This window comes from Coturnix japonica, chromosome Z, assembly GCF_001577835.2.
Source record: "Coturnix japonica isolate 7356 chromosome Z, Coturnix japonica 2.1, whole genome shotgun sequence".
Classification (NCBI taxonomy): Eukaryota; Metazoa; Chordata; class Aves; order Galliformes; family Phasianidae; genus Coturnix; species Coturnix japonica.
The window spans coordinates 60,470,613-60,498,070 of record NC_029547.1 but is presented as its reverse complement, the minus strand read 5'-3'; the positions used below and the strand labels follow the sequence as shown (position 1 = coordinate 60,498,070).

Below are 27,458 nucleotides of genomic sequence, written 5' to 3'. Positions count from 1 at the left end.
TGGATCATCAGCTGTGACTGATCTGAGCTGTCTGTAACTGCTGTGAGCCTAACAGGAAACTTCATCCTGCAGTACAAATACCGCTGCATTTTCCAAACAGCTTCACAGCACTCCTCGAGATTACATTGCATTTATTCACGATATTTAGATTTTACAGCTTCATCTACTTAGGACTGCAGTGAAAAATCATCTCTTGTGGCGCTCTTTTAATGACTACAACAGTTAGTGTTGGTCTTTCTTCCCACACAGTTGCACCTCATTTAGGAACAAACAGAAGAAAAAGAGTGTAAGACACATTTGACATCATTAGCAAAGAAATCAGACAACACTGAGTCACGTAGGAGGAAAAGGAATCAAGCACTTGTCTGTTAGAAATATCCCCTTAAAAACAGAGCTCACTAGAGCTCTAGAGCTCACGCCGTGACAGCGGGAACAGACCCGGGGAGAGAAGGAACAAAATGTCTTCCCTCTCTAACAGCAGAGTGCAGCATGGCCCGTCCACATGCGCTCCAAGAGAGGGGAAGAGGAGGGAGATAGTGTATGGGTCTAGGAGGGAAAAGATGAAAAGAAAGAACGGTCTGAGAACGATCGGCAGTTTAATGAACCCAGTGACACTAAACAACAACGGGAGAGTTTCAACAAGGAGAAAAGCAAGTCCAAATATCAGTATAACACTGGGATACCTGGAAGTGCCAACACTTCCTGCTGCACAGCCAGTTCACAAAGTAAGCCACAGAAAGAGTCGGCATCTGGTTTGCAGTGTGTGTGTGTGTGCATCAACAGGTGACTGCAGTGCTTAGGATGAGGTGGCAGCAGACTGTGCATGCAGAGCACACTCCTTGATACCTGGCTCCCAGCCCTCCTCCCCTCGCCTGCTGTGGGAACACCTGACAGAGATAAGTGATCACACGGGAGCAAACACCAGTAATTAATCAATGAAGCGATTCCCAGGGTGGGGAGTGGGGAGTCGTGTGTTTTGCCCACCTGTCGCTTGGGAAGCCAGAAGGGTGTGGCAGGTCAGCCGTAGATATTAAAGCAAAAGCTTACCTGAAATAATCAGGCTGAATCCATACAGAACCAGAGGTGCCAAAGGGTCCATGCTTTCCAGAATATATCCATCCAGTTCTTGCAGCAGCTCATGGAGTATCCTTCCCCCGGTCAAAGTTTTACCAGTGGTTCCCCTCCGGCATGCTGGGCGTGTTTACAAGACACAGGCAAGAAACTGCAGCAACAGAGCAGGCTGGAACAGTCTCATTGCTGTCTGAGTACAGGGAGTTTAAGTTCCTTTTTCCTGTTTCCTTTGTAGATTAGGATGGGAAAGGCAGGATCTTAAAGGCATTTTTATATCAGCGGGACTGCAGGGCAGTGCAAGCCCCGTCCATCCAGCAATACATCACAGCAGTTATCAGGAGCTGCTGCAGGAGCAGAGGACAGCGGCTGGTCACAGCCAGCAAAACAGGAACAGTGATGGCATCCCCCAGCAGGCGGGCAGCATCCCAGCACTCAGCAATAAAAGTGTGAGGAGAAAAACACCGAATGAAGCAGCCAGTTGAAGCCAGCACACCAAATGCCACACATTAGTCAGCTGTCCGTATGAAGTATTACTCACAGGTCCCAAGCTGTTCGTGTAGTATACTCTTTTCTGCTTGCTCACGTTAACCTTTCTAACTCGTCTATATAATTAGTGGGAATTTCCCTAGAAACATCCCATTAGTCGTATAGAAATCCTGTTCATTTACCTAAAATATAACAAGACGATACAACTTAGAGAGAAGCGAGCATTATCTGAGCATGAATTTGGAACAGCATTCTCCGCACGAGAATCATCAGCATAGTTTGCTTTGCTGCTTCTCCCATACAGCTGAAAACTACAATCAACAAGATTGGAAGAGGACTGTGAAAGGAACAAGGAACGCACATATCTTCTATGTAACAGAACACTGTCGCTCTGGTTTCATGCAGTGAGGCACACGGGCACTTCTTCAGAACCGTCCTAAGCAGCAGTAATACAGGCCCCGCTCTTTTGGTTTGAACTAATTTTAAATCACTGTCTGCTTCGTGATTCGACACCGTAGATTCAGCTCTGCCATTTAGTTCTTTGCTCAGCACCTATTTAAAACAGCGTGCAAGTAGATGAAATTATCAAGTAGTTTACTGAATTATGATTAATCAAGGTATGTTTTTAAGCCTCTATTAATGTTGTTTTGTTTTCTAGAAAACTGAATTTGACATATGACACTACAGCTCAAAACCTGCAGAAGAAAAAACTACGTAGAAAATACTTCCTTTATTGGTGAATGCCATAAAATTAAAGAGCTCTGCACAAAGTTAATGCCAACTGCATTTGGCTGCATTTAACCACAGTGATGTTCTCGTGTTAAAGATACAATAAGGACACGGCCTAGGAGTTAATTGGGTCTTGACTGGGAAATGAAAAACTGCAGAGAGATCCTTAAAGGACATTTGCTTTTATTCTAAGTCTTTAAAACATGAAACAGCTCTGACTGCAGAAGATGCCTGCCGTTCTTAGTGCTTCCTTTACTTGTTATAAACTGCTATATCAATATGTAATAAAGGTACCCTGATATAAAACACAGCTACACATCCATTGTGTACAGCAGACTGAGTCTTCACATCTGAGACTGAATCCAGCAGCAGGCCTCGTAAAATATCACGGTGACTTCACAGTTATTATGCAGCGTTTCCTTTTTAGTTCCATACGTTTCTAATACCTGGAAGCGTCGTACTGAACATTTGTAAATGTTGCAAAAAGAGGAGAACGAGTAAAAGCTAAGAATTTCTGTGAACATGGATTTATAAAACGGATTTCTATAAACATGGAAAAATAGTTTTTAAGAAAACTTATCATCGTCGTGGTGAACTAATGAGCCCAGAAGTCCATCTCTTTGTGCTGCCTCTGCACATCACTCATTGTTGGTCCACTGGGTCAGGAAGGAAGTGCTGGGGTTCAGCTCTTGGTGTTCTGTAAAGCTTCTATGAGTGCTTTGTTGTATTCTGTGACCAGCTTTCTCACGTTTTTCCTTACTGGCTGGTAGTCACTCTCTTGACTTTTTGTTGCTATGACTGATTAAAAGAATTAAGGAAACCAGCTGCCAGTATAAATATTAGCATAATTAGGGATCATAAGGGAAACATAATACAGTAAGTTTCCTTCTGCAAAAACTATCAAGAGTTGCAAATAATGGGAAAAAAACCCTCTAACTGGATGTAAAAGATTTGCACCAATTTACTCGCTGCCATCTCATGTCAAACTTGATATAAAAAAAGATTACATACCCAAGTCAATTTTGCTTCCATACATATAGGCAATAGGTTCCATGTGGAAGACTCTGCCCATTGTTATGCTGCAAACAAAACCATTCCAAGGCACTTGGCTATTTATGTTTTGGCACTTCAGATCAAACCCCTGTGCAACTATGTGTAAGCATTGGAGCTTGTAAGGCAGGTAATACGTTACAGCATCTTAGGAAGAGCTTCTAATATCCTGCACAGTTTTTTCCTTTTGGTTTCATTAAAGCTTTTCTTCTTTATAGAATATAGTACGATCACCATTTTTTTGCCTTAAAATATTCCTGCGTAGCTTCCTCCACAGGGGGAAAGGGCTGCAATTCTGTTTGGATTATTTATTATTTTTCTAATTCTACTCAGCAGACTCTTCTGCTGACTTGTATGACCTGCCAGGGAGCGACCACGGCCATGCAGAGGTGAGCTGCAGCTCAACAGAAAGCTTTGCATCCCTAAAAAACAGATTCTTATTCTATGAGCCTAGAAAGGTCTGCATACATTCACCTACTCCTATCTCAAAGAGCAGCAGGATGCACAGAGGTCAAAGATACCTGTAATCATAAGGTAGCTAATCTTCTGGCAGGAACCTAAACAGCCAAAGCCATTAGCATTTGGTCTTCATTGCTGAGTACAAAGAACAGTCTAAGCTAATCTAAACCACCTATTATCAGCTGTTTTTCAAGTGAAAAGGCATTTATTTTTTCACTCAAATGAAGTCATTCTACTGGCCTTCAAGTGCTATAACTAAACAAATGCATTTTTTCCATATGCAGTTCTTACAGAATTTAAAATGCAAAATATAAAGGAACATAATAAATTCACTATATATACAGAATAAAATACATTTTTTACCAAGAGGTACTAAGACTTTCTCTAAGAATCAGAGCACTCATCTGATATAAGAAATGGGATAGTCGGGGACAGAAAAGGATTAGTCAGGGACAGCGGAATGTACCTCTAATTAGCACCATGTAATGATGGAGGAGCACTACAGTTCTCCCACCTAAGCCTATTTTGCAGCTAAGGCATCTCCTTGTCATATTGTATCACTTTGACCTTATTTTCCCCCCCTACTGCACATTTACGCTTTTATATAATAAGAAATATTTAAAATGCGTGAAATCTGTTGTTTACTTTCTTATCATTTACCATGTCACATACGTTTTAAAACAATGATACGCTTGATGGACAAATTCAGACCACACAGACATAAAAATTCTCTTTGTAAGAAACCTGATGGCACAACTGACCCCACAGGAAGAAGGTGAGTCTGCAAAGATGAATCTTGAAATTCAGGGCACATTAAAGTTTTAGGCAACGCACACAAGTTTCGCTCTCTATAACAGCTGCCATACAACCAGATATTTGCGAAGCACAGCCTTTCCCGCCCTTCTCTGCTCCCCACTCCGTCCTGTCTTATTTTGCTGGAGGAAACAGACTTCTTCCTCAATTACTGCAGTGTGGGAATTTCACTGTATTTCTTAAATAAAAGGATACATTCCTTCATCATAAAGTTATTTTGCTCAAGGTGCTGCCACTTCCTCTCCAAGTTTCGTAAGCTGGAAAACAAAAAAAACAAGAGCCAGAAATGAAAATATTGAAAAATGAAAAAAAAAAAGAAAATATCTATTGATAGCTGCTTTCTTACAATAGGATTTTTATAGTATTTGTTCTTCTGATGCTACTGTTCAAGATTCTGCATTTCAAGATATGCAGATGTTATTTCTAAATACAAAAAACACAAACCATTCTGAGACTAAACTTATACTTCAGTGGAAACTACAGCAAGAGAATTTAGAACAATTGCTATGTTTTACTTACGAGCCTGTTTTTAAGCTGGAAGATAGGAAACAATTGCTATCTTACTCAAATCACTGGTTTTCTAGTGCGCTGGTTCTCAGCACTCATGGCAGACATTTATTTGCAAGGTATTTCTGGCCAACAGTCTTTACTGCACCTTTGTAGATGTACCTACCTACAACACAGCTAAGAACAGAGACTAGTTTTAAAGCCCTCTGTGACACATATCAAAGGAAATCCTCAGTGCATCTTTGTACCAATTCCTTGAAGGTTAGAACTTAACAATGCTTACAAAATTACCCAAAACCTCAAAATATGTAATGCTAACTTGTGCTTCTGTGCCAGTGAAGTTCTTTTGCCAAAATGATAAGAATTAATGAGAGCATTTAATGGAATCAAAGAATCAAAGCTGCTCACAAGTTTGAAAACAGCTTCCTTCGTGGTTCACTTCCAAAATGTATAAATACACTGAAGTTGCTTAGGCCTAAGGAAGCCCATAAGCTCAAAATATTGCCAGAAGCAGAAAGGAAAGTTATCTGATCCAAATAGTGGGAATTTTGTTTTCTCTTTACTTTCTTCCTAAATGAGACTGATGCTCACTAATTTTGAAATCCAAAGCTTTCAATAAATTTATCAGCACAGTATCAATTTCTGTTTAAAATCAGAAAATTCAGCTGTGCATTTTCAATGCATTCTTTTAATCCTTTCTGAGAAGGAACAAACTCATTCGGTTCATACAATGCTTCATGTGTATGAGGAAATGAAACAGTGAAATAAACAACAGAAGTGAAGATTTGTAGCTTGAGCTCCACCTGCGAATATGTCTCGTTCTCCTGCAGCTCTCTCTTTAGGGTCTCATATTCTGCATTCAAGGTTTCCATTATTTTCTTGAAACCATGGCTAAGTTTGGTTAATTTTTCCTTGTCCTCCTGTAGTCTCTAGTTGAAAAAGAAATACAAACAGATGAATGGGTGAATTCATTTGCTTTGGGCTATAGACAAATTATTTTCATTCAACTTTCGAAATGGTAACTTTTTCTCCTTTTAGAACAAGACCCTACACCTAAATAAGTCACATTACTTTTATGTAAACAGTGCATACCCTATCACAATGAAAGCAGTTATGAACAAGTTGTGAGCCTAGACAGTGCTGTACCTGAATAAGTACAAACACTGACCTTAAGAACTCGTAGGAAATTTAGTGCCAGTGAAACAAGAACTGCTCTACGTGGAGTTTGTTTTCAAGCAAATTAAGGACAACATAATTATTTCCCCTTTTTTGTGCAAGTTTGGTTTAGTTTGCTAAATTCAAGCTTACAGGTAGTCATTAGTTACAGCAGAAAAGATCAGAAGAATTAGTAAAATAAAAGGGAAGTTCTGTGGGAAGGAAGTTATCGGAAGGTATTCAGCCCATTGCCTGCCACAAGTACCTAGTTACTATGTCTGGATTACAGTTTTCTAAGTACTTGACAACAAAAAATCCCTACATATTCTGTATAATTCCAACCTTCACTCCTATTGTTACCTTTTCCTTCTCTTCTCCTGATGCTTTCAGAGCTGGCAAATCCTTATAAACTTCCAGTTCTGCTGTGGTTTGTTCAATTCTCTCTTTAAGGGAAGCCAGTTCATCAGTCATCTTGCTCTCCAGAAGTTCCATCTTCTGCAGGTCCATTTGCAGCTTCTGACTCTCTGTAACACCAAATACGCAATCACTAATGACTTTTTATGTGAGCAATAAAATATTTCCTGCATCTCCCTGATTTTGAAAGTATAAAATTCAATCTCTACAACCATCCTGTACTTTTCCAGAAACCCGTGGTTTATAGGTAAGAATAAGCAAAATACTTTTGAGAAATATAAATAACCTGTTACTCACATGAGTTTAAATTTATCAACCTGACACAGTGTTTCACAAGATTTGCAGATCGTATTATTATTAATGTAACAACTTAGGTCATTTTTAGCTTTTAAAGGAATGGATTTGAAAACCCATTACTGATCTCACCTGTAATCAGATACTTAGCAGTGTTCTGTGACTTCTGCATTTCAGATGATTTGAAAGTCAGGTCTTCCTGCATAATCTTCAGCTCTTGGCTGGTAACAGATGAAATTTGTTTCATACGGTTCACATTCTGTGCATGACCAACAACAAGAATACACTTTGAATATACAAATGTTAACTGGACAACTGAAAAGCTCCTGTCTATTACTTGGCTTTTGCACTACAAAGACTGAAGCAGTGGAACGATTTAAATGTAAAGAGTTTTCATTCTGTCAGTTCTCAGTAAAAGATGCACTGCTAAATCAACAAAGATTAAACAGAAGTACATCTTTTCAGTTTTAAGGATAAATTGTGTTGCCATATCAAACTCTTCTAAAGCAAATGTTACTGCCTAACACATTCCTTACAGTGTACTAAACTGAAACAAAAGACAATGAATTGATATTATTTCATATTATCAAAACAACATTACTCAGCTGAAAGATTTCTGTAGCAAATAAAAAATATACAGGAAGCAAAAATGTTATCAAGAAAAATGATTTGAAAGTGCAAAGAAAGGCAGAGTGCAAGGGGGGCATTTTTCAAAGTATTTACATTAAATATGACACAGCAGGGTATACCAGACATAATTAAATACATCAGAGAGAACTGGAATATTACCAGTTTTACTGGTTAGTGGTGACAATGCACCTTTGAACTGAGATGTACAGACTTTATGTAAACAAAGCACCGCTGCAGTTCTATTCCAAAATGTTTATTATGAATAGAATAATGGTAATTACAGCACATACAGTACTTACATATGCACTGTTTTTTCTGGTCACAAATATTACCAAACATTCTGAAGTCTTTCCCCAGAAATAAAGAGAAATTAAATACATATTTTTACTACAGCTGTATCTGGTATTTTGTGTGGTTTGGTAATCCTAAAAGATTATTACGCAGATACTTACTGCGAAGAAAATATTAAAAACATCATCTTGCTATATCCATTAATTCTACTGCTCCATGTTTCTGAATGCCTAGATTCCAAAAGAACAAGGGAAATGCTCTTACCCTACTTGAGTGTTCCAGGAGTGCAATAATACTGGCTTCTTTTTGGGCCTTTCTCTCCAGTTCCTGAGCCTTCAGCTCTTCAAAAGTTTCCAGAAAATCTACATATCAACAAACATGATAAAGCAGGTTGCTGTTTACAGGGATACAGCGTAAGCCCTTAAGAGTTCTCTCTTAAAGCTTTATTTTAAACTGATATGATAGACATTTTCAGACAGACTACTTTGAGACCAGCAGTCTACTGAAAAAGCAGGTGCTACGGTCTTTGAAACCTGTCAAGTGGTTGCAATGAAAAACAGCCATTTTTTCTCCCTATACACACATTTGCCTAATGACATAAGGTCACCATGAGGTGTAAGGTGAGGGTTTCCATTCCAGGGGACAGGACTTTCATCACCATCACATCTGATACTTATTTGAATGTCCAGTCCAATGCTTGCTGGTCTTCATTTTTTTGAAAGCTACCTACATAAGCAACCAACTAATGGAAGCGGGTAACTTTATTGTCTCCAATGGCTTGCACTAAATAACAAACTCTGATAAGGACATGAAATTCTTAAACACCTGGCATCATCTCTTTCTTGTTAATGTCTTTTTGCTACTTTTCCGTGGTCATTCTTGTAAGCGTGTAGGTGAATCTGACAAGACAGCTGCAGTGTGTTCCTATGAGATCTCTGATGTTTGATGGGAAGCTCTGAAACTCGCTTTGAGTATTTGTGAATGTGTTGCAAGCCTTAAGATATCAATTACCTTGTTCCGAGATAGATTATAAACTTCTATGCAAAGACCAGGAGGTAACTTCTCATTAGCTCTAAATCTGTTAACAATACAAGAGAGTCTGTATTTTAATGGAATTAGGTCTAACTTAAGTATATCAGATAACTTACTGTCTATGTTTACTTCTCTCTTCTTCAGCTCCTCATATTTCCAGTTTTCCTCACCTACAAGAAATGTATCATTCAATTAACATTTTATCATCTCAGTCCTGGATCCCTTTAGGTAGGAAAAAACACTGATTAAAAAATAACTGTAATGTGTAAAAAGTAGAGAATTCATTCAGTGTCACTTAATATTGTCACATTGGTTGGTTAATAATATATACACTTATACAAAAAAAGATAATTATCTTTAATAAACCATTCTCCATGCAATTTTAAAAACCTTTTAGAAGTGAGGATTTTTGATAAATAACGGTAGGATAAGTACTTGGTTTGAAAAAGGAAGCTGGCAGGATTGTTCTGAAGTAAGGTGAATTTCAGTACTAGAAAAAGTGCTCTTCTGTCCTTGGGTACCATGATTTGTTAAACTTCTTCAGCTTTGTTTAACATATTGGCCATTTCAATGACACTGTCCTCTAACAAAATGGACTTCACAAACTTGGTGAATGTCAAAATGACAACACTACAAGTAGTAAACACTACAAGTTTCATGAACGTATGTCATGGTATATTTTCCAGATGCAGCTTTGCATCACCTACCATCAGTGTGAAGTGATCCTACCTTGATGCTTCTCCAAATCCATATCGAGTTGTTGAATAACCTTTTTAAAATGGTTTGTTTTCTTTCTTACTTCTGCCAGCCTAATAAACAGATAATGAAATCCAAAGTTAAAACTGCTTTGTAAATTACATTTCTTTTTAAAAGACAGAGAGAAGTATTAGAATCAAACCAGCAAAACATAGTTTCTCAAATGCAAAATAACATTAAAATTACCGTTATTATAAGAGGTGTATGTAATGTGTCTAATCAACGTACAAATGTACAAAATATTTGTACATTTGTGCATTACATTACAAATGTAAAAAGCAGGTATGTGATCACTAAAATCTACTAAGCAATTGCCAAATTAAACAGTGTATCAGATAATCAGTCAAAACGGGAAAGAAAGCTTATTCGGAAACATTTTTCTGTAACCTCTCACAGAAAATTCTCTATTAGCATTTATTGTGAAGAATTCTGTGAAATCACATATCAACGAATCAAAAGTTGTCAAACTGTGTCTAGGACAGTTAAAGTATTATCTCAAATCTTCTGTGAAGAGAAAGAAAATCATAAGGCTCAAAATCACAAAAATTGACCAGAGTTTACCACCAAAAAGATGTAGTATCCAAGAACCAAGAAGTAATGCCCAGTTACTCTTCAGTATTGAAATCTGTGTAATCAACTTTGTAACTCTAAAGTCTTAAGAAAGCATAACAAAAACTTAAACACGTCTACAATGAATAGCTCATTGGGGATGAATGTGTTTTTCAACCTTAAAGAAGTTTATGTCACCACCATTAAGAATCTGTTGTTCTTGATGCATGTTTGAAACGATAAGAAATGTTTTATGCAGACGTAAACTGTGGATCACTATAAAAATTATTTAGCTGAAGCAGGATATATACTGTTCCCTGGGGAAGGTTAACACCTGTGGAGGTTGCAGCATGTGATGAATTCAATTATTTCTCATTAGTGGCTAAATGAAATGTGTAGCAACAAAAGAATGGGATTACTCACAGTCTTTCCATGCTTGCTATTTCTTGATTATCCTCTTTAACCTGTAAAGAAGCAAAACTTTGGAAGATGAAGGAAAATCTACAAATAAAGAAAGGAAAAATCTATAAAATTAATTTTTAATTCATTATAGCAGAGAATAGATTCGGCATATGAAACGAACTGGAAAAAGTCTGCCAGCTGAAAAGTTGGCTGTGTCAATTTTGTTTTAGATGAATCTAAAACATCTCTTCCTTACTTCATGTATGTAACTGCATGGTTTGCGCTAGTTAAAGAGCTAACAATGACAATACTCAAAGAGAAGGGTGTTCAAATATTCTCACTCCATAATATATCAATCAGAGATTCCACTAAATGAAATGATTTTATGTTCTTGCCTGTTTTAGTAATCTCTCCCTTTCCTCCTGTGGAGATTCCATGCTCTCTTCCTCAGCAATCATTTGATTCCGACGTTCTTCAAGCTCACTAAGCTTTTCATACATCTGCACTGCCTCCATTTTCACAGGGGAGCATGCTATTTCCTGTTATGAAAAACAAAGCACCTACTATCAACTTCCAGGCTACAAAAGAACACTGCAGAAATTATGCTCCAATTAAACAATACTGCTCATTGTCTGAAAGTGAAGCTTGATCGTTACAAATAGTAGAGAGGTAGTATAAAGAATGTACTCTACAATCTAGGGTCAATGTTGCATTTTTTTGAGTGAAATATACCAGTCAGTATTTCTTGCTCTAGGAGTTCATCCTCCAACATTCTGAGTACGCTTGCTATTATTTTATAATTTCTAAGGGAACACAAACCATACACAGAGTATTCCAAAGGACTTCAAAACGTTTGTGAAAGAAGAAAATCATCCTCCCACATCCTGAAATAACGTTGAAAAATTAAATCTCACAAATCCTTAAGAATATGGATGGTAATTTCACATTTATCTTTGGAGGGTAATGGCAAATCAACCAAAAGTCACACAAAACATTTAACAACTAAATGACTAAAGCTTGGAAACCTCATTATTGCCACCCAAATTTTGTATTTGAGATGTAGTAGAAACACGTTAATACACAACTGATTATAAATTATTGGTGGAAAATAGGAGGCAGTTTTGCCATCCACTTCCAAGGCAAAATCCTACAGTTCATAGAAATTTCAGGAGGAGGGTATTATGTTTTTACACTGGAGTTCCATGAACATTGGTACTCAAGCTTGTTTTTATCATACATACATCTCTCAGAGACGCCTCCTTTATGCTTAGTGCATCCAGTTCCTGCTGTTGAGCAAATAATTCCTAAACAGGAAAAAAATCCAAGATTTAGATTAAAATTACTACTCAATTAAATTACTTTTCATTCTGTAGTCTAGTATCCAGAAGACGCCATGAAACATCATCTTGCTTCTCCAACTTGCTTACATATACATATATAATATTCACTTAAGAACTCTTACTTGTTGTTGGGTAATAACCAAAGAATGTTTGGCCTTTTTGCTGCCTTTTTCTTAAAATCAACACTGAGAGGAGAGTTTATCATTCCTGTTTTAGAATTTAATGTTAGATTTTAAAACTTGAACTAGCCACCACAGCTTATTCATGGTGAAGATACAGGTAGGTCCTGAGTAATGATTCAGCTCGAGATAGCTGGGAAGCACTAGCCTTAAAAGATGTTATTCCCCATATAGACTATGTAACAGAGCCTTCTATGACTGCATGCTGAAGCTCAATGAAGTTATTCCAACCCTTACTGCTTTCGTTAACATTAGAATTAGTGGAACAGTGAAAATGTTAGAAGGCACAGTGTGCTGTTATCATACATCCATACACACAACGAGATGCACAAAAAAATGTGTCAGATTTATTTTTGTGCACAGGATGAAAAAATTTTGCTTTAGCAAATGAAAAACCACTGTGATTACTTTTTACCTTTTGTTCACTTTTCACATGGGGTTGAGCACCTAAACACTACAGAAGACTTAAAATCTACGTGTCAGTCTCCAAATTCGAAAAGAAAATGATGAACAGAATTTGTTCCTAAGAAACACTAAAATGTAACGTATTTCTTTTATATTTTTCAGGCACTCAGTATACTGCAAAGTTTGTTATTGTATTACTCGGTTTTTAATTTAATATTTAAATTGAACCTAAAATGTATGGAGCCAGACTAAGAAACGTTTTAGGTTAAACACTAATAAATAAACCAACCCCAGACAGCTTTTCATTCGCAGCCTTCATCTCCGTATATGTAACTTGTTCTTCCTCAGTCATGCCTTTTATTATGTCATCTGCTGCAACTTTTTCACGTTCGATATCTTCTTCCACAGCTTGAATGAACTTTTCTGTGCTGTAAGAACAGTACATTTTTGTCACTTTTAGTAAACTACTACTACAACTGCTTTTCCAGCCCCACTGATGTAAAAAGATGACACATTACAGACCAATACCTTCACCTCCAACAAGTCTCTAGTTTTCAAACACGATGTGGACTCTGGGATAGACTCCTCAGTTCCTCTATGAGACTAGAAACGAATGACTTAGCTCTTATGCTTTCTCTGGTAGTGGTGTTTTAAAGAAAGTTGAATCTCAGTGCTCTTTAGAGAGGCAATAAAAATATAAGCAGTGGCTGTCCCAAAGGATTCATTATTCAAGATAGCACAACACTAAATGATTAAGGAAACTGAAACAGGATTGAGACTTGGAAGTCACAATACATTCTGACACATTATGTAAATAAATAAATAAATAAGTAAAAATTGAAGCATCGGTAACACAAATAAGAGCTACTGAAGTAAAAAGGTTTCTACTCAGCTACATACTTGAGAATGGAGAATGAAAGAAGGCAAATCCTGTTCTAGTTTCCCGCTATGCACTGGGCAGAATGAAGGTTGCAGAAGGAGCATCATTAGAAGAAAAAATTAGTGGACACAGTGTTTGTGTATGACTTCATAATATTTATTTGCATATTAACATGCTTTCAGATCAGAGCAAGTATCTTCCTTTTCTTCTTAGGGATTTCTTCCCGGCTTACAGACCATGTCCTTAAAAGCCTGTGAACCTTATAAATAATGAACTTGATATATAACACACTCCACAGGTTGGGGTATTTTTTTTTTCAGTGCTGATGTTTCTACAGCACAAGAATTAAAGAGCGACATCAGCAACTATTTAAGCACAGATCTTTACCTCAGTAAGTAAACCCCTCAAAAATTTCTTCATTTCCTGACAACGACATTAAAAAAGTCCAAGTTTTTATCCGTCTCCAACATTTCTTTAAACAACAATCATCCATCTTGCTTGTAAATATCCAGTGGCATTTTAACTCAGTGCTTCCTATATGATCTGGAACTTGACACTTGAGCATGCTACCATCAGGCTTTCCTACTGGCTGCAGAACCAATTAAATTGAGGATGATTATACAAGATTACTCAACCTAGTCAATGTTTTGCTAAGGATATTCCAGTTTCCTTATTTTTTTACACGGCCTGCTTATTCATTAGGTACAAAGGTTGAAAAAAACCAAAGTGCTGTTACACGATAATATTTCTTGTCAGTGCACTGAGAAGTCTGTGTGGGTATATGGTGCTCCAAGAAGCAACAGAAAGGTAAGGCACTTGGCACGTCTTTCTCAACACATAGCAAAGATTTGCTTTTAATGCTTTCTGTTAGACTGAAAATATATATGTATATCTATATATATATCTTGACATACATGAAAAGTTCAGGAATTGCTACACGCCTTGTACATACGAAGTTGTTAAGTACACTGTGCTTCAGTAAAAAACCAGAGTACAGTCTGATTCTCTTCCAAAAAGCAGAGTACCTGATTAAGCAGACCTCACTGCCTCCCAGATCTGCTATTTTCTATCAAAAGCAACAGGAGTTACATTGCTTTTGAATGGTGCAAGTCTGACACAATCCACCAAGGAAATCTGAACAAAATATTTTGGAGCTGGAAATGAACTTCCTAAGAAAAACCCTATTTCAACAGATGTTAAAGAATGGGTGTGTGTTTTGACTTGGATGTATTGCAGTGAATTTTAAGACAGAAAAATGATTTTTCCTATCAATGGCATTCCAGTTACTCAAACATGTTAACTCTTTCTTTGAATTTATGAAAAGCATTTAGCTAAATTACATAGTTAAACTGAATGTTAGCAACTTACAGACTGAGTACCTTTTAAAAAATACCCAGTATCTTTTCCCCTCTCTATTACTGACAGTAGGTATTATTTTTTCTTTAAATCTGAAAACTATGATAATGCTATTAATTGTATTTCTAGAAGGCATGGTTAATGTCTGCTCTGTTTCTGAACAGCTTTGAAGAGGTATCTCTGAAGTCCAAATGTTCCCTTAAGTTCCAACTGAACCGCAGTTAATATTGGGAACTTTCAAAACCAGTGTGCTTTTCACCAGCAATACACAAACTGCCTCCAAAGCGTGCAAGACACCAATACAGTCTCTGACTACAACAGTTCCTAATACAGCAACATACTACCACTGCTGTTACTAGTATTTCCTCTCCCTGGCACTTACTGTATCTCTCTGTGTTTGATGCAAATTTCCAATAAGTGCAAAAATACACAATGGATCAGAGTAGCACACATTCCTCTTTCAAGAAGTTTGAAAAGTTTACACATGTATTCAGACAGGTGAATGAGGTCAGTCCTCAGAGACACAAACACACAGAAGCAATCAGATGTGACCAACCTGCCGGTGACTTCACCTACTCCAAAGCTGTCAAAGGCCTTGGCCGCACTCTTTTAAAGGATTGATGGGTTCTTTATATGGTTTCTAAATCTGACTGGCTGCCTATATTTAGTATTCTTCCTTGTTTGTGTAACTGAGCTGCCTTAAGTAAATCGGACCGTGTAAAATCAGTGAATACTCTGCAAAAATGCTTCAAACAAGGATCTCAGTCCTTGTTTTTTGACCTTCTTTAATCTAGAAGATTGAAATACAGGAAGGAGATACTGAAGTTCAACCAGTCTATTATTTTTCTCCATGAGACTTCAATATACGCAGAAGACTAAAAACATCACAAAAGAGATAATCTCTTCTTAGCATAAAATTGTACTTCAGATCTTGCATAACCATGGATCAATTTAAGCTGTAAACGACAAGATTTGACATTCCTGATTAGATCTTGCAAATGATGACCAGTTAAATGGAAGATGGATATGTTACACATTTTCAGAGAGAAATTAACACCGCAGAGAATATTTAATAAGAAAAAACTTCCTGACTCTCAAAAAATATGGAACAAATCTGTAGAAAAACTCCAGAGCAAGAGAATGAAGCATGTCTCCTTAGCCTCCTTAGTAACAACTATGCCTTCATAAAAAGGACATTGCTTTATGTCATTTGTTATTCCATGGTAATATAGAGATAGAAGATCTGATCATTGAAAGTTCACAGAAAAAAGAAACCTGTGAATTCACACAAGAATATGAGAGATATCTGTCCAAATAAACATCAATCTAGTACAGCATTCTGCCTCAGTCAGTGAAAAGAAAATAAATTATTTAGGGAGGATGTGAAAGCCTGGATACTTTCTTAGGTTGATTCCTATCGTAGCCTTCCAGTATCCATAACTGCTTTAAGAGGAATATTAACAAGTATACAACAGCCTATTTCTTCAATCCATTTGTGAATCTGTTGTCTATTAACTGTCAGATCAATCCATTCTCTGCTGATAATGCCCACGGATTTTAGACTTGTCCCAGTCCAGGGAAAGCTCAATGTATTACAGCTGATGACAGTTTTTTCTCTTAATTTTACATTTTACAGTATCTGTGTAAAACAACATGTACCCAGTTACTGTTTATTCTTATGCTAAACTACGTCTACACTGATATTTTCACTGAGTGAGGAGCTTGCACAGGCTGCCCAGAGAGGTTGTGGATGCCCCATCCCTGGAAGTGTTCAAGGCCAGGTGAGATGAAGCCCTGGACAACCTGATCCAGGACTTGATTTAGCACTTGGCAACCCCCCCTGCCTGTGCAGGGGGATGGAACTTGATGATACTTGAGGTCCCTCCCAACACAAGCCACTCTGTGATTCCATGATTTTGATCTCAATTTTGAAAAGTGTTGTTTTTTGCTAGACTCTGAACATGAAACTGTCTTGGCTCATAATCTGGGCTGGAATGCTGCTTTTGAATCAAGTCACTGCTGACTGCAACATTACTTCTCAAACTGTAAGTTGTGTGTAAATTATGCCAGTTTGCTGTGAAATAGGAAAACTAAAACATGTTTGATATAACTTTATACATTGGTCAAATCTCTCTCTGCCATCTTGGGACAGGCCTAAATCACAACAGGACAAGACCAATGACTGCTCAAGTTTGAGTATGACTCAATAGTAAGCATAGCCATTTTAAAATAAAAGAATACATTGGAAAAAGGTAATTTAAATTAATTCTTAGACTTGAATCCACTTTCTCTGTGACACCTTTGCTTGGTGGTCTCTTGACTACATGGCAAAGGAATCCTTCTCTACACAGTCAGCCCTCACATCAGAATTTCAAAACAGACAACCCTGCTAACTCCAAACTGGCACACCAGATCAGTTTGATTTAGGGTGATAACCACATAAGCTTTGCAGTTCTATTTAAGCACTAAGTGTCCTGATCATCAGGTCCATACACGCTAGGACAGTTCATTCCCCTGTATCATTAATCTACAAGAACGTTATGGAAAACATTAAATAAACAGCACGTAGACCAGTAGAACATTTCTTGTAAATGGCTGCCATTCTTTTCTTCCCATTACCAGTTTTCACTGGAACACCTTCAATGGACATCTGTATTGTATTTTAATTGTTGATACTATCTTTTTTCAACAGGTCATCTGTGATGAGTCTGGGAAGAACCTCACTAGCGTCCCCACTGATTTGTTGCAAAATGTTGCTGAATTAAATCTCAAAAATAATAAAATCACTTTAAAACACAATGACACCAAGATTCTTATGAGGCTTTCTAACCTCACTGAGCTTTATCTGAATGAAAACATGATCACTCTATTGTCTAATAACAGCTTCTACAATTTGGCAAAACTTGTAATCCTGGATATCAGCAATAATTATATTAATACAGTTCATCAAGCAGCATTTGCAGGACTATATCAACTGACAGAGCTGAATCTATCCTATAACAGGATTACTCAATTAGATTCAGGTGTATTTTCTTCTCTAAAAAATCTGAGAGTTTTGAATCTACAGAATAACCTTTTGGAATCTTTTCATATAAAACCATCTTTTAAACTGACTACAATTACCTTAGATGGAAACCCATGGAACTGCTCCTGCGGCCTCCTTGATTTACAGATATGGCTCATTGCTTCTAATGTGATAATGGGTAAGTTCTTCTAAGAATCACAGAATCACAGAGCAGCATTTCACACCTGTTTGCCTCAAACTGTCTTACCTTAGTTTTCATGGTCTGAATAAAATTCACCATCAACTTCTCGGTGTTTTAGTTATTGTTGATTTTTTTTAAGATCTTAATGCCAATTATTTACCAGTATCACATATGATCTCTATTGCTTCTATTCACAGAAAATGAAAACAACACTGTGTGTACATTCCCAAACTTAAAGCAGAAATTCTCTATCAAGAATGCAACTATTCAACCGGCTGACTGCGAAACTGAAAAACTTACTTCAGAAACCACTCTGCCTTCCACCTATGCCATTAAGCATCAAAGCACAGTCTTTCTAACAGCTCAGACTTCAAACATCACTGGAAACAATGGAACACAAGCAGGTAATAAATACACTGATGTTTCTCACCACTGCTTGCAAGGTTTTATTTGCTGTTCCATCATTCATATCATTTTACATTCCTACTACACCGTTATTCTTTCATCAAAGCCATAAAACAAGTGATTTTTTCAGGCTTTATTATAAATCAGTTATCCCCCTGTGATTGTTTAGGTGTTCTCAATCTAACTACTAAGAAATTCATACTAGAGTTCTTTCAGAGATTACACATGAAGATATAACTAACTTTTTTTTCCTGTCTGTTTTAAAAGAATTTCCAGTTCTCGGCAAAAGCTGGACCTTCCTCGTGGGAGTGCTGGGGTTTGTCTTAAGCACTACACTCCTAATTTTTACTGCCATAAAATGCCCAACATGGTACCAGTATTTGATGAGCTACAGACACCGTCGTCTGGAAGAAAACGACCCTGAGATGTTTGAACAGGAGTTCTCAGCTGACATGAATTCTTTTCCTGCGATATCAGATACAAACAATGAGGATCCCATAGTAATATTTGACAAAACTAACACTTCTGAACCTGAGGAAGATGGCTTTATTGAGGACAAATACATAGATACTTATGGAACTGAGCAGAGCTAATATCTTACGCAATGGACAATGAACTGACTCTTCAATCTATTCAGCCTTCCATATTATGCTATTTAAATACAGTATAAAAGGAACATAAGCAGCCTCGCATCTCAAGAATTTTGCGACAGAGAACAGCTGCACAAATCACAAAGGTTACAAATTTGGTCACGTCCACGTTAGTGTCACAACAAATATTTTGACACATGATAGAATACTGATGATTCACGTTTGAGAAAAGGCACTATGATTTATGGGAGGAAAAGAGGTTACTCCACACTGCCTGAGAGGACCAAGTCCTTAAAAGGAGGTTGTGAGCCTGATGTAATTACTGACACCATATAGATGAAGAAGCCAGAAACAAAAAACTCTTTGTTTAAATCACTGAAATAGAACACAGACTGGGGGACGGAATCCAACAGATCGGTGCATTAACAGGCAAAACAAATACCTATAAATATCTACACTGAATCAGTAGACCAACGTAAATGTGCCCACATACAGTAAAATGATAAGCAGCACTACTTATCTGATACCTTTATGCCTTAGTTCTTGATCATACCAAGTCTCTGCACACCTTGTTAACACTTAGAAATATATTGACAGACAAACCAGACATATTTACAAGCTGCTGAAAACCACAGCTTTAGTGAAAAATGCCTTCTTAATAAATGGCAAAACGCTATTTTACAAATATCACCCTTTCAGCCTATCACCAACTGTTCTCATGACTTACAAATCCCTATTGCAAACAGCTCACTTTCTTTATATGCATCCTTACTGTACCAGACAGGAATTGCAGTTCCAGTCCCCACTTACGCTTTACTTTTCCCTGTCTGCTACAACACAACACCCATAATCTGCAATCCGTAGGTCTCCACACACCAGGAGAATTCAATGCCACCTATTTCTTTCTGGATAACAAGGTAAGTTATCACCGCAGTAGTTACTCAGAAGAATTTAAAGGCAGAAATTCCAGCTTCAACTTGACACTGATATATGATCTAAAATGTTGGGATATCGTCACTTTCATGGATGACACTGCTGACAAATTTCTGAACTCAGTAACTTCTCCATTTTACCGTTTTCAGGTCAAGAGTTGGCAGTATTAGACAGGCATATATAAGTCGTGCACTTACGTTTGTCTTTCCATGAAAATTTTATCCACACTCTGAGCTTCTCGGTCATTCTGAACTTTTAACTAGAGAAAAAAGAAAAAATATATATATTTGAATATAATATATAAGAAGAAAACATAGTGTATGCACAAGTTCAAGGTTCTGCAATGGAGAAAGAAGCTGCTCAGAATGCAGTAGAGAAAGGAGGAGCAGAGGCCTCCTGCTCCAGAGCTGTTTGAGGCTGTCCTGAAGAAATAGTTTCTGAAATTGTAGCCTTCCACTGCCCTTCTGTGCTTGAAAAAGAAGTGCAAGCAAGTCTGTAGCAAATCAATTTCCATACTATTACTATGGGATCCACTACTACAATACTGCTTAAGCCCAGAGGTAGAATGCAAGTGTAACAGAGCTCTCTTCCCTTTGTGACACAGACAATGAGACTTCATTTTTCAGTCAAACACGGAAAATAAAAATGGTCAAGAAACACACAGGTGGTTTTTCAAGCTACCAAAGTAACAGGAAAAGTAGTCTCAAGAAACGGAACATGCTTTGAAAGCTTTAATACTTGGATAATTCATCTCATTATCATGAAAAACATTGTCCACATCACAGACTTGATTGGAGTTATTTATGACAGAAAACATAACACACAGCATTCTGTGCTTTTTAGTCAGATAAATAATGTAATGCAACACTTGCAATTTAACTTTGAAACAGCCTTCTCAAATCCAAGACACAGGTGCACTATCTTCACAGAAGCACTATCATCTGCCCAGACTTTACATGGCTAACTCACTGCAAACACATAACGTTGCCAAGTATTATGTCCAATTTAAACTAGAAAAGACAATAAATATTCTGAACTAGTATTGTGCTTTTCTATACAAGTCAGGTGTTCAAAGCACTGACATCTAATCTATGCCATTCCGTTGATTAAATATACCAAATATCTTAATTCTTACCAAATTGTAATCACGAATCACTTCTGCTATGTCTGTATTGGTATTAAGTAGATCCACAACCTGATAATAGACAGAATTTCAACCTGTCAGAATTCTTACTTAGTTAAAAAGCAAAAATAAGTACATACACACACACACAAAAAAAAGAAACAGAAAAATAAGTAGCAACTCACAAAGCATTTGTGAAAATACAGTATTTATCTAGAAACAAAAAGATTTGACTTTTAAACCTGAACAGATTACACACAGTTCTAAGAAGTAATTCTCATTTAATGCGGCTGTACAAACTCAATTATCATACAGCGCTGATTTCCTAATTGCATCAGCAACACCTTATGCTTACACATATCAAAATTTCTTGTTTTTTTCTCCTTAGCTTCTGTTTTCTTTTTTCCTCTTCTGGTAACTGAATAAACTCAGAATCATTATCCACTACACTTTTAAGGAGAAACAGCAATGAAAAAAGAAGTTGAAGTAAAGCGAAATCAGTAGCAAACAAAGGAAAGAAGGGCAAAGCGTGTTTTCAGTATAGAAAGCTGATACAAGCATACCATGTTGTAGTCTTCGAGCTGACCTTGCCATTCTTTGATTTCACCAGCTAAAGCCTCTGCCCTGAATACAAAGCAAGAAGCCAAACTTAAAACAGGAAGCGTTATTTAATCCAAATGAAATAATAAAAAAGACTAATTCAATGGTTCTTTGAAGCCTGAATAGTAGCCTAGAACAAAGTCTGGTGATTGAGAAAGTTAACTTTGCGTTAGGTGCCACAGAGCTCACCTTCTCTCATATGACAAATAAGCAGATTTCTCTTCCTTGTACATTTTTATTTCTTCCTGCAGCTTGTTAATTTCTGCTGTGAGTTCACTGGTTTTGCTTCTGCAAAAAATAACATTAAAAAAAAAATTAAATGTAAAACTGAAACACAGTGAAAAACAAAACTGTACTCCGTGCAATAAGGAAACACTATCCTGCTCACACAGTACTGTGCTGTGTTTCCAACAAACCATTTCTAAGAAAAGCAAGATAAATAAGGAAAAATTAAAGAAGTTCTGCCAGATAAAGTCATAAGCAAACATTACAAAACCCAGCTGTGAAATTGTTTCCATTATGTTTTTGGTCTGGTTGGAACAAGCATTGATGTTTTTGAAATAGACCAAAAAAATCATAGCATCCTTCCACAGAATATGGACACTGTGCATATAAAAAAAACCTGACACCATCTTTCAGGACTGTTCGTGCAACACTGTAATATGATCTGCTGACAAAGCAGCATGTGTTTCTATCAGTGCCACTTAACAGTACGAGCTCAAAGCATGCACCACAATGTATTTAGTTTGAGATTCTACCTCTTACAACTGAAGCTATCAGATCCATTAAATGCCACAGGTGGAAGCTCAAAATCACTGATGTTTCTGTAATGAATGCTGTGGGAAAGAGAGCACTGAACTTAGCCGGCCTATGAACAAAATGAGAAAGAAATTTCTGCCTGGAAATAAGGATAACGTTCCTCTCCTCCTACAAACTACCTCCAAAATGACCTTCACATCTCAAACAGGACAGATTTTATTATTAGTCAACATCAGTTATCCCACACTATTGTCGGGATGCTATATAAGCACTATAAGCACTATATATGCACTATAAGCACGATGGATGGGAAAAGAGGGAATAGAACTTTACACTTTGAGATGAAGACATACCTCAGCAGTCCAAGATAATAAGTTTTATCCATTATCTGCCTCTGAGGACCTGGCAAAGGAGAATAAAACGACAATTCACTAGACCGTAACTCATTCCAATTTAATAATGTGCAGATTTTACACACAGAGAACTGTCATCTTCTGTGTTCTTGAAAAGATTTTACTTCACTGAAACAAATGAAAGCAGAAATTCCTTTTAGACCGCTGTGTAGATAGAAAATACTTTTTCAGCTCTATTAAGTACTTTGTTTACTAAGGTACACTGCAGATTCTTAATTACTCTGCAGCCCTGGAAGAAGATACAGTTTATTCTACTGTTCCTTTTCAATTGTATTTAAATAGATTTAAAAGTCCTAAGCAAGCTCAGGCTTAGAAAAGCTGTTGTCAGCTTTGACAGCCAAAATCAAAGGACAAGGTGTGCTTTAACTTTCCTCTCACTCCACGCAGTCATATCAATTCACAATTTTTCACAGGTGTGTATACCTATGAAATGTTTTCTTCTGAATGATCCTTTGAAACTTTTTCAGACAATTTGATTAAAAAAATACCTTTAATTCCAGTTTTCATTCCACTTAATCCCTGCTGTGTGACTGGACGGTCTGCCACTTTAATGTGAGGTGACAAAATTCCACTTGCACTTGAAGAACCAGCACGAGAACCAGATCTTGATGTACTGGGAGGCATCTGGAAAAATAAAACAAAATCCCACCAAAAAAACCACCCAACTCTGAGTTATGATGTTTTCTATCTTCCTGCAATCACCAAAGCAATTACAAACTTAAGAGGTAGTCTCTAAAATCTTCATATAAGAACCTTTCAGCGTGTACAGCTCTTCAGGTAAACAGAGCTTCAGTCAAACTTTCGCTGTAGAAAGGTACGAGTCTGGTTTTGAGGATCTATTCACTGAGGTTTGTGCATGACACTGATACTATCCTGATTTCCCAGATGAACTCATGATGCAAGACCTCACCGACCTCTTTCCATCAAAATTACAAAGTAAAACACTCTACAGAATGAAAATCTTTCAATTCTGCCTGAGAAAATATCACACCAAGTATCATACAGTAGTAAAATATCCTGATGATCACCATGTCTCAACACCTGACTCCATAGAGGACCACCAAAAATCAGACTATTTGTCTGTGAGCATTGTCCAGAATCTTCTTGAACTCAGTCAGCTCGGTGCCTTGACCACTGTCCTGGGGAAGCTGTTCCAGTACCTGACACCCTCCTGACATCCAAACAGACCCTCCATGACACAGCTCTGTGCCATTCCCTCAAGTCCTGCTGCTGGCATCACAGAGAGCAGCTTCCTGGGAAGAGCTACAGGCTGCCATGAAGCCTCCCCTCAGCCTCCTCTGCTCTGAGCTTAAGGAGCCGCAGCCTTTCCTCACACCTCCAGCCCTCCAGACCCTACATCACGCCTACAGCCTCTCTCTGGACACTCTCTAATACTTTCATGTCCTTTTTGTACAGTAGCACCAAAACTGCACACAGTATTCAATGTGAGCCTGTACCGGTGCAGGGTAGAATGAGACAGTTCTTTCCCTCACCCAGCTGGCAGTCTCTGGATACAGTTGGCTTTGCTGGCATCCTGGGCACACTGCTGACTCACGTATAACCTGCCGTGAGCAGGACCCCCAAATGTTTTTCAGCAGGGCTGCTTTCCAGTGTCTCATCCCCTCACCTGTATGTACAGCCAGGGCTGCCCCTTCCCAGGTAGAGAAATGGACACTTGTTCTTATTAAACATCACGCAGCTGCTGATGTTTGTTTGCATTTTGCTGCAAGGCCTCACCATCCTTGATGGAATCAGCAGCTCCTCCCAGTTCAGCATCATCAGCAAACTTGCTCCAAACACCTTGTAGTCCAATCCAAGCCAGTTATGAAGACATCAAAGTGAACTCACCCTCTGATGGAACCCTGGGGACCCCCACTAGCAACTGGCCACCAGTCTGACGTAACACAATTGACTATAACCCTTCGACAGCATTATGCTTCTTGTTTATCGCTGCTGAGAAATTACAAAAGTCTGCGTAACGATCTAAGGATGACCAAGTTTACTTTATTTATTAATTGATGTATTTATTTCCACATACCCCTGTTCCTATCCTGGCTGCTGACGGAGCCCTTGCTGCAGAGGATGGCCTCGCTGGCGGCCCTACTCCTGCTCTCGAAGGAGGATGGCCTACAGGCGTTCTGTGGCCGCTCGCCATGTCCGTTTCCTTTCCAACTTCTCCCTGGAACGAAGGATACGGAACAGTCCTTTCATTTGCGAAGCTCCTTCAGAGCGACAAAGCTTCGAGCCGCCTCGATCCCTTTTAACAGAGACGGCCATTAACTCCGAGTCCCCCATCGCAGCTCCCCGTTCGAAGCGGGGCACAAAGCTCAGCCCGTGCTCACAGCGGACCCCGCAGTGCCGCGAGCTGACACACACCTCAGTGCTGGCAGCGGCCGCAGCCCCCTCCCCTCAGCCCCGCGCGGCCATGGCGCCTCCTCAGCCCGCGGCGGCGGTATCGCAGCAACGGCTCAGCCTATGGCTGCAGCGCCCCGCTATCGCGATGGGCACAAACCTCGTTCACACCCCATACAACAGGCACGGACTACATCTCCCACAGTGCATCGCGGCGGCGACGCGGCCGCTGTATGTCCTTTTGTTCGGCGCTGTGCTTGCTGGGATTTGTAGTTTAGCTCCTCCCGCCTGCGCGTCCGGCGGCATTTCTTCCGGCGCGGTGCTTAGCGGCTTCCGGCAGTATCGGCGGTGGCGGCGGGGTTCGGGGCGGTGCTGTGTCAGAGCGGCCCCTGTTTTCGCTATGGCGGGTGACGGCGGCTCCTACCGGCTGCGCTGCTCCCTGCTGGGACACGAGCAGGACGTGCGGGGCCTGACGCGAGGCCTCTTTCCCGAGGGCAGCTTCGTGTCCGTGTCCCGGGACCGGACCGCTCGGCTCTGGACGCCCGACGGGTGAGTGCTGGGGCGTCCCGCGGCCTGGCTGTGTCTGTAGGCCTGGCTGAAGGATGGCTGTAAGGCGAGGCGGCTGCTGTGGGCAGCACGGCTGGTTGTGTTGTCATTTTTAGGGTTATAGTGGTGTTTTTTGTGAACGTGGGAGACTGTGTCCAGGTGATGTTGTAGCTGCTTTCTCCTTTCTTTGTCAGCGTTGAAATAATCCTATAAATGTGGCGGTTTGTACAGTGGAGCAATATTTTTTTTTTAGTGTTTTTGTAGGATCTTTGTTTATCCACCCCGGGCAGGCAGCACTGTGAGGCTGTCGTGAATTCTGTTATAATTCTGGGCTATGCAGTTCAGGGAGGATGGAATCTTCTGGAGGGAGTCCAGTGGAGAGCTACTGGGACGATCTGGGTCCTGGAGGAAAGCCCTTCCCCATATGGGGAAAGGCGAAGAGACTGTGACTGTGTGGCCTGGAGATTAGGGGGGATCTCATCCCTGTTTGTAAATATAGAAAGTGCAGGAGTTGAGCGGGTGGGGTCAGGTTCTTTTGGAGATGCCTGGCGACAGGACGAGGGATAACAGGCACAAACTGGAACACATAAAGCTCTACGCAAACATGAGGAAAAAGTTCTTTACTCTGAGGAGGAAGGAGCAGTGGAACAGGCTGCCGAGAGAGGTTGTGAAATCTGCTTTGAGTGGTGATATTCAGGACCCATTTGGATACTTTCCTCGGCAACCTACCTGCTTTACCAGCGAGGTTTGACTGGATGATCTAGAGATCCCTTTCCAGCCCCTATGGTTGTGATTCTGTGTTGCTGCAAGGGATTTTCCTTAGGGAGTAGGTCCTGCAAAGCAGCGTGAGGTAATGATGGAGGTGCTGGAGGCAGCAGTGGGACGTTCTCAGCTGCTTCTACTCTCAGTTCTGAACTACATTCTGAAGATGCTTTCCGGTGACTTTCTGTGAAGCAGAGATAGTTGGCAGATTTGAGTGACTGCTCACACGTGTTTCGGTTGGTGTCTGTAGCCCTGTTGAGATGGAGGACAACTAATTCCTCAAAGTGTGGTTTGTTTGGTCCCTCATCATTTCAAGAAGAACTTCCAAAGTTGCATGGAAATTTATTGCAGGAAAGGAAGTTAAATATTATTTCTCTTTTGACACTGGACTGATCATCATTTGTGTTTAGTCTTAACAGGGGATTTACTGAAATGCACTGTATGCGTGGCCACTCAAATTTTGTATCTTGTGTGTGCATCATACCTCCAAGTGACCTCTATCCTCGTGGGCTGATTGCAACTGGTGGCAATGATCATAATATTTGCATTTTCACAGTTGACAGCACAGCTCCTCTTTACGTCCTTAAGGGTCATAAGAATACAGGTATGTACTGTTTTTTTTAAAAAATTGATTTTGTTACATAGAAGTTAATGTGATTTATTAGGAAATTAAGTTGAAGTTGTAAAACTCAATTTTGATTTCTTTAATATTTACTACTTAAACTGTTTAATTATTGCCTCTATAAGCAGCAATCTATAATCTCAGTTCACACAAAGGCAGTTTGACTTGAGTACTTGCACTTTTATGATGACCAGTATTTGAGTTCGTGATCATGGAGCAATTTCAGAGTGTATCCTTTCTATTAAGTTATATTTCTTTTAAGAAGCAGTTAACTTACTAACTTAATCCTCTGTGTGTTGTGTTAAGTTTAGTTTTGGTGTTTGAGTTCATAGAGTACAAAGAGGAGCTT

General features: G+C 38.9%; 3 protein-coding genes across 6 annotated transcripts in view; 2 read left to right on the top strand and 1 right to left on the bottom strand.

Moving 5' to 3' along the window:
• Positions 1–2,452: 2,452 nt before the first annotated feature.
• On the bottom strand, positions 2,453–25,337 carry IFT74 (intraflagellar transport 74). 3 transcript variants are annotated; one of them, XM_015849901.2, is made up of 20 exons: positions 25,204–25,337; positions 24,866–25,006; positions 23,316–23,451; positions 22,768–22,816; positions 21,845–21,943; positions 21,619–21,679; positions 21,068–21,127; positions 20,130–20,191; positions 12,852–12,990; positions 11,880–11,942; positions 11,034–11,177; positions 10,660–10,700; positions 9,661–9,740; positions 9,048–9,101; positions 8,164–8,261; positions 7,111–7,237; positions 6,631–6,794; positions 5,919–6,044; positions 4,804–4,865; positions 2,453–3,084 (listed from the first exon to the last, which is right to left on the bottom strand). In XM_015849901.2, exons 2-19 carry the CDS (start codon positions 24,980–24,982, stop codon positions 4,830–4,832), a joined length of 1,656 nt encoding a protein of 551 aa, XP_015705387.1. In that variant the 5' UTR covers positions 24,983–25,006; positions 25,204–25,337; the 3' UTR covers positions 2,453–3,084; positions 4,804–4,829. The 3 variants fall into 3 exon arrangements, with proteins under 3 accessions (XP_015705387.1, XP_032297102.1, XP_032297103.1); XM_032441211.1 differs by having other exon boundaries at positions 24,866–25,084; positions 25,204–25,303; XM_032441212.1 differs by lacking the exon at positions 25,204–25,337 and having other exon boundaries at positions 5,914–6,044.
• On the top strand, positions 13,021–19,689 carry LRRC19 (leucine rich repeat containing 19). Of its 2 annotated transcripts, XM_015849906.2 has the most exons (6): positions 13,021–14,249; positions 16,435–16,579; positions 16,751–16,843; positions 17,491–18,001; positions 18,202–18,408; positions 18,677–19,689. In XM_015849906.2, exons 3-6 carry the CDS (start codon positions 16,760–16,762, stop codon positions 19,000–19,002), a joined length of 1,128 nt encoding a protein of 375 aa, XP_015705392.1. In that variant the 5' UTR covers positions 13,021–14,249; positions 16,435–16,579; positions 16,751–16,759; the 3' UTR covers positions 19,003–19,689. The 2 variants fall into 2 exon arrangements, with proteins under 2 accessions (XP_015705392.1, XP_015705390.1); XM_015849904.2 differs by lacking the exon at positions 16,435–16,579.
• The window catches only part of PLAA (phospholipase A2 activating protein), a 16,450-nt gene continuing 14,286 nt past the window's right edge, over positions 25,295–27,458 (top strand). Inside the window, exons 1-2 of the mRNA XM_015849900.2 lie at positions 25,295–25,728; positions 26,898–27,091. Of these exons, the coding sequence (XP_015705386.2) occupies positions 25,328–25,728; positions 26,898–27,091 (595 nt within the window). The 5' untranslated portion in view covers positions 25,295–25,327. The remainder of the gene's footprint in view (positions 25,729–26,897; positions 27,092–27,458) is intronic.